This window comes from Lycium ferocissimum, chromosome 5 (assembly GCF_029784015.1).
Source record: "Lycium ferocissimum isolate CSIRO_LF1 chromosome 5, AGI_CSIRO_Lferr_CH_V1, whole genome shotgun sequence".
NCBI classification, from domain to species: domain Eukaryota; kingdom Viridiplantae; phylum Streptophyta; class Magnoliopsida; order Solanales; family Solanaceae; genus Lycium; species Lycium ferocissimum.
Window position 1 is genome coordinate 2,798,826 of NC_081346.1, and position 6,777 is coordinate 2,805,602.

A 6,777-nucleotide genomic window follows, 5' to 3' on the forward strand; every position below is an offset into this window, starting at 1 on the left:
AGGAAGTCTTAAAATCCCGTCTTCTTTATATTTGTTATCCTCATTTAAGTACTTTCCATTTACATTTTTTATGCTATTGTTTGTCTGTCTACATAAAAGTAAAATAATAAAAAGGTATTATTTTTATTAATGTGCAGTTTGCATACTAAGAAAAGAAGAGAAAAAGGTATTACATTTAATGGAGAAAAGGTTCAAGAATGTAGACTCAATTTAACTGGCCTCCCCTCTCAATTGAAAATTTTAAATGACATCTCTTCCAATTTTAATAAAATAAATTTATTACTTAAAATCAGATGTAACAATAAAATTGTATTATTTGGACACTTTTCCCATCAACCCTCTTAATTTTTCCTATTTAAACTTTCCCTTTGTTTGTATAATGCCTCTATTTATTGAAATCATCATTTTAAGATAAAAGGAATGAACATTGGTAGTCCAAATTTTCAGGGAGAGGAGTAACTAGGCAGGTTTAATCTTACATTTCTTGAAAATGTTAAAAGTAGAAAGAAAACTAACTACAGGAGCTAGAAAGTTTTGAACTAGACAAAAATATAGGATGATATGTTGAATACACTTGATCATTCATAACAAACTTACATATGTACACCAAAGTGGAAATTCTAATTTATTCGCATGTTATTGTTCTCAAAATTAGACTTGCTTTGCTTAAAAAAAAAAAAAGGAGAAATTTTACAGAAGCTTGCCACACCCAAAGTGGAAATTGAACTTCGCTAAGAAGAAAATTTTACAGTTGTCTGCACACAAACTGAAAATGAAGCAAACTCATATCTTCTTCAGCTGTAAACACAAGAATTCTTCTTGAACTTGATAGGTTTGTTGCTAGTAGAGTCAATCACCAAATCACATGAAATTTCCTTTTTATTCTTTGTTCTAACTAATTTTCCCACCAAATCTCCACGCGACCTGATTTCAAAATCCAACTTCAATGGAACTTTAAAACCACCATTAGGTGATACATCAAGACTTGATCCAGCTCCATACAAGGGAACCTTTGTCGCTTCTATGTTCACCAGCACGGTACGCCTACTCTTCCTCGGTTGAAAATATTTTTTTAGCTGCAAAACCAAAAGAAAAGAATATGAAGGTAATCAAGACGCGCAATAGGTCAACTTTTATTAATTGGCGTTGTTTCTCCGTCTTCTCAACATCCTTAATACAGAGTTTTAAAATGACATTGGCAACATTTCCAGTCGTGAATTTGGCAACTCCTACATAACTCGTACACAGAGGGGTCACATTTAGCCCCCTAAAAACATAACCTGACAAATCCTCCCAGACTACGTTGATAGTTCATTTCGGGCATAATACATCTTAGCCCATCTAAAAGCTTAGGTCAATTTGGACAACAGATGTAGCCTAAATTGACTCATAAGATAAAGTTATCAAAACATTAAAAAATAAGTTTTGTTGTTTGTTTAATAATAGTCATGATAAATAAAACAAAAAAACTTTTATTAGTTTGGTAATTAAATAAAATTATAAAAGAACAAAACACCCAAATGCAATGATTTTGAGTTCGGTTATAACAATTGTTTAGTCCCATTTGACCCATTCATTTTAGTCCACCCAAAAATTGGGGGGTTTATGACACAATCTATTTATTAACTCAAACCTGTTTTAACTTGCCCATATGTAGTCCAACCCGTCCGTACATACTTAACGACTAGCAGCGAGAAGGAAGAATGTCAAGTACGAGATATATCCTTACCAAAAAAAATATAAAATGAAAGAAAGAAATATGTAATGAGATTACCTGACCACTAGCAACGACGATGTCTGAATAAACGAGATTGATGGGGGTAGAGCTAACATGAATGCCATAGAATGTAGCAGGATTGTGCACGCTTATTCTCAACGACCCGTTCACTGTCACCATCTTAGTTACAACTCCAGTGAAGTCCGAACCTTCAGCGACATAGAAGTTATTTACAGCTAAACTCTGCAAAAAAAAAAAAAAAAAAAAGACACAAAGATAAAGTTAGTCAACTTGCTAGAACTGAAACAAAGTTGCTGGCTTTGTAATGCCTTCCTTCCTAGTCTCCGCTTGCAGCTTTTGACAAAAAAAAAAAAATTAACATCGTGAGGAGAAGAATTCTTGGAATATTGATTTCCATTGAAGAATGCTAATTGAGGACTTCTTGTTGACTTATAACCATGTCAATTTTGGATTTCGCTGCTACTAATTTATAAAGAAGTGTCATGATAGATGAGATTGGAGGTTGTATTAGGAGATGTCATACCATTAGAGGTTGGCCAACAGCTGATATCACCCATGTCTCATAACTTGTGGTATAACACAAGAACTTCTAAAACAGAGGGACAAAACACTATTTTCCCCCTAAAAATTCAGAAATTTCATTCATTCTACAAGTAGATGCGGCTAGCTAGAGTATTCTTTCATTAAAACGAGTAGCTTTTGCCAAAATCCTATATTTGTGTTGAGAAATGCACTTAAGGGGTCGTTTGGTTGCTGGTTGAAGTTATGCAGGTGTTTGCAAGGATTAGTTATTTCATTTTCTATCCTGCATAAGTAATATATAAATTCCTCCATAACTAGAGTATATGTATGTAACCAATCATTATATTTGGTGTACTGAATTTTATAACAGGCAGCAACTATAATGCTACCAAACATGTTAGTACTAGTTATGGTGGTTTAGTACATGAATATTCACTTCTTAACCAACAACCAAACAACCCCTTAACAATCCAAAACTCAGTAATTAAGTTATCAACAATCCAAAACTCAATAATTAAGTTATCTTTTCTAGTTACTAGAACAGATAAACTCAAAATTCTGAATCCACCTCTAACTTCAAGAACAAAGAAACATACCCTGACAGTAATCTCAGCTTTGTAAGGACGTCCAGCGCCCCAAATGATAAGGCAAAAGACAGAAAACAAAACAACAAACCCCAAAAGCGCCAGCAAAGCTTGACACCTCCTCGTTAATCCCTTATCATCATCCAATTCATCATACTTCCCTTCTTCAAGAATCACATTACACTCAGGCCACCCTTTATCATTCCTTTTCCGACCATTTTTCCTGCCGGACGACGACCTAAATATGCCTGAAAATCTACTCGCCGATGAATTCCTAGAGTGTCGACCAAATGATGGATGTGAAGGAGATTCCATAGGACTATTAAAACTTGGTGTTGGTTGCATGGATGTTTTGTCACCATCATGTGAGTCTCTTGAAGGACTCTGTACGTAATAAACTGGTCGCTTTGGTGACCTTGAAGGTGATGATGGAGCTAGACTTGTTACATCTGACTCTGATTTTGCGTGCAACATTTTTCAAGAACTGAACCTGTAGTAGAATTCTGAACAAGTCTGACAGAGTATAAGTAATACAAGCGGTAACAACTGAACAGTAGCTACAAATTATAATTAGCTGGGTACTGTAAATAGCCTACAAACTATAGTGCTTTATGAAATTTTCTTGAATAAAAAACCCAGAAAATTCTTCAATAACTAAATTGTAGCTCGTGAAAATTTTATGAGATTGTTTGTAAATGAAAAAAATTCTATGAATTGTGTGTTTTGTATGAATTGCATGGGATTTTTTTTTTTTAATTTGCAAAGTTTTTGTAGAGAAATAGAGGAGGAGTAGGAAGAAGCAGAGTAAATGAAGCCGAAGAGACAAACTAGATTAGTAGGAGGAGGAGGAGGTTTGGAAGTGGCCGAAGCCGAACCTGATTCCAAGCCTAATCAATATGGTTGGTTCGGGAATAAGTGTCGGCAGCTTCTTGTCACTGTCGAACAAGATGGATCTAATTTTAGTAAACTCCTTTAAAGCTCTTTTTTAAAAATATAAAAAACAAAATTGTGGAGTTGAATCAATTATATAACTTAATTAAATAGTTGAAGAAATGACTTTATAAAGATTTCATGTATTTTATCTATATAAAGTTTTCATCTATTTTATTTATTAATCAGGGAAGGGGTTAGCATAGGAAATTTGTGTGCAGCAAAATGCCAAAATCTAGTAATTTCGGTCCAAAATTTTAGATATTTATTTGAGAAACTCATTAAATTTGTATGTATGTAACAAACTTCATAACCCATTAAACTTTAAAACTAAAAAGCGCTAAATACGCCATCCAACTATCTAAATAATAGTTCATTTATGCCAGTTTCTTCGTCAATAGTTTGTACTATTTATCGCCATCGAACTATGAAAATGGGCCATTTATGCCATCGAACTATAGAAATGGCTCATTTATCTTGTTCGTCAATATTGCACCATTTACGCCATCGCCCGTTAATAAAAATGACTCATCCATGCCATATTTCATTAAATGGTTTTACAATACCATGTATGATAGGTTCTAATTATTTATGGGTGGGTAAGGTGTATGGGTTGATTTTTTATTAATTTGGTATTTAAAATTGAAAGTTTAATTAAATGACGTAGACCTTTAATTGGAGGCCACATGTCATATTTGGTATTATAAAATCGGCGTTAATAAAAATGGCATGGATGAGTCATTTTTAATTATCGATAGCAAGATAAATGAGTTAAAATATTGATGAGTGGATAAATGAGCCATTTCCTAAAGTTTGATAAGATAAATGAGTCATTTCCTATAGTTCGATGGCATAAATGAGCCAAACTATGATCAAGTGATAAATAGCCATTTTCCGATAGTTGGATGGATATTTGAGCCCTTTTCCGAACTTTAAAAGACCATAGACAATACTCCCTCCGTTTATTTTTACTTGTCCAGTATTCTAAATTTACTTTTACTTGTCACTTTTAGCATATCAAGATAAGACAATTTATTTTTTCCTGTTTTACTTATAGTATTAATTACTCACTTCAAATTATTTTTCAAATCCAATAAAAATATGCACTAAATTAATATGGGTATATTGGTAATTATGTACTTTATTTGTTATTTTTTAAACAACGTGAAAAATCTAAAGTGGATAAGTAAAAGTACACGGAGAGAGTATTTCCCAACTTATACACTTTATTTTCTTGTTATCAAATCTCAACTACGTCTCACTAAATATTAGACAAATAGAAAAAAAATGAACTATGTAACATTTTTGTCTCTTTCAAGAGTCAATTGTTAGTCTCTCATAATTGTCCATCTCATATTATTAATCACTATACTTCACTCTACCACCTTTTGGTGCAACGAATTCATTAAAGCTGGGGTATTGATAATACTTTTGGATTTTAGACAAGCTACCTAATTTAGATTCTTCAATATATTATACAGTACTTCGTTCACTAACCACTGCCCTATTCTGATATTTCTCTCTTCTTCTTCTTTTTTCTTTTTTCAAATATTTACGAAAGCAAGAAAATGCCAACTATTTTACGACTGTCACTTGATCTTTTGCATACTGCTAAAGATAATGTCGTGTGTTTATTTCTAATCTTCTTCGGGTAGAATAGGTACTTTACTACCGAAACAGTATCTTCTTTGTTCAGTTAGTGGTAGGGTCCGAATAAAGACAAAACATTACTGTAATGGAACAGCTTTTTTAGTATTTTTTTGTTGGTTTCTCAACCGCACATGATATCCGGTATCCATTTTAAGGACCGACAAATTTTTAATTGACGTAGTGTACGGCACTGTTTTAAGAGACAGGGGCGCGAGGCGGAGCGTTTTACGCAGCATAGGGTTAGACGTAAGCTCCGAGACACTGAGAGTAAATTTTATGAATTTATGGGGTGTACTTTTCATGTATCTTTAATTTTATAATTTTATTACTAAAAATTAGCAAAAGTTAAGTTTTTATTAAAATTCTGCAAATAAATCACCAATAATATAAAAAGAATCATCATAAATATTATTTGAGAAAGGTAACAAGACAAAAAAATGACAATAGCCTGGATAACCTTTAAAATAAAATCTTCATTCACTTTATCATCAATTTTCAGATCTATTAGTCCACTTCAACTAATATTTGCACTGACTTTTATTTTTATATTCAAAGAAAGAGAAGGGCAAAATGTGTGAGAGAAATGACAAATATGGATAAAGTTGCTTCAGGAACATAGTGCTATGAAATCTCAATCATATCAAATTCAGACATAATCATTAAAAAAAAAAAAAACTATTTGTAGCAGTGTTATTTTCTATGAGAGTTGCTTTATTTATTTATATATTTTAGGAAAATCACTACAACATGATAACATAAAGTATAAATATCATTATACCAATAATAAAAATCATAATTTGTAACAAAAATACTTTTAAAACAATAAAAATCAAATTTAACTCCCGGGGCGTACGCCTTTACACCAGCGGCTTAAGCTTTTGCGCCGGGAACTTACGCCCCAAATTCTAGGGCGTACGCCCTATGAATCTACGCCTTTCATTTGCGTCCCGGAGCGTTTTTTTAGACGCCCCGAGACTCGCCCCGAAAACGCCTCTGAAAACACTGGTGTAAGGCTTATTAAACTAAGAAATGCTTCCAGTATGATTTTTCATATCGAAAATTCGAACTCTAAACTTATATTAAAAATAAAAAGATCATATTCATCCCAGCACAATCATTGATTGTAGCTCTTTTGAATTGTTTATAATATCTCTATTCACTACAATAATGTCCCAATTCTTAGGTAGTTGTACCAAGCAGTGTAACTTACAACTTGTAGCATAACAAAATATTGAAATTGTTTCTTATGAACTACTTATAACATTTCAATTTAAAATTCTCCTGCAATGTCAACTGGTATGAAAAGCGTCTACTTAGGTACTAACACTTCTTCTTATTATAGTAGATCTAGAA

The 6,777-nt window shown here is 32.7% G+C and overlaps 1 protein-coding gene across 2 annotated transcripts; it reads right to left on the reverse strand.

Annotated features, from left to right (window-relative positions):
• Positions 1 to 560: 560 nt before the first annotated feature.
• LOC132055420 (uncharacterized) lies at positions 561 to 3,640 on the reverse strand. 2 transcript variants are annotated; one of them, XM_059447227.1, is made up of 4 exons: positions 3,480 to 3,632; positions 2,857 to 3,334; positions 1,775 to 1,960; positions 561 to 1,076 (listed from the first exon to the last, which is right to left on the reverse strand). In XM_059447227.1, the coding sequence occupies exons 2-4, from the start codon at positions 3,316 to 3,318 to the stop codon at positions 795 to 797; spliced, it is 930 nt and encodes a 309-aa protein (XP_059303210.1). In that variant the 5' UTR covers positions 3,319 to 3,334; positions 3,480 to 3,632; the 3' UTR covers positions 561 to 794. The 2 variants fall into 2 exon arrangements, with proteins under 2 accessions (XP_059303210.1, XP_059303208.1); XM_059447225.1 differs by having other exon boundaries at positions 2,857 to 3,640.
• Between the last annotated feature and the right edge of the window lie 3,137 nt (positions 3,641 to 6,777).

Bases quoted from the DNA above. Each gene is read 5' to 3' on its own strand.
- LOC132055420 (XM_059447225.1), bottom strand. From the start codon at position 3,318: ATGTTGCACGCAAAATCAGAGTCAGATGTAACAAGTCTAGCTCCATCA. The intron at 1,961-2,856 runs GTATGTTTCTTT...TTTTTTTTGCAG, and splicing joins AAGCTGAGATTACTGTCAGG to AGTTTAGCTGTAAATAACTT. The intron at 1,077-1,774 runs GTAATCTCATTA...TTGGTTTTGCAG, and splicing joins TCGTCGTTGCTAGTGGTCAG to CTAAAAAAATATTTTCAACC.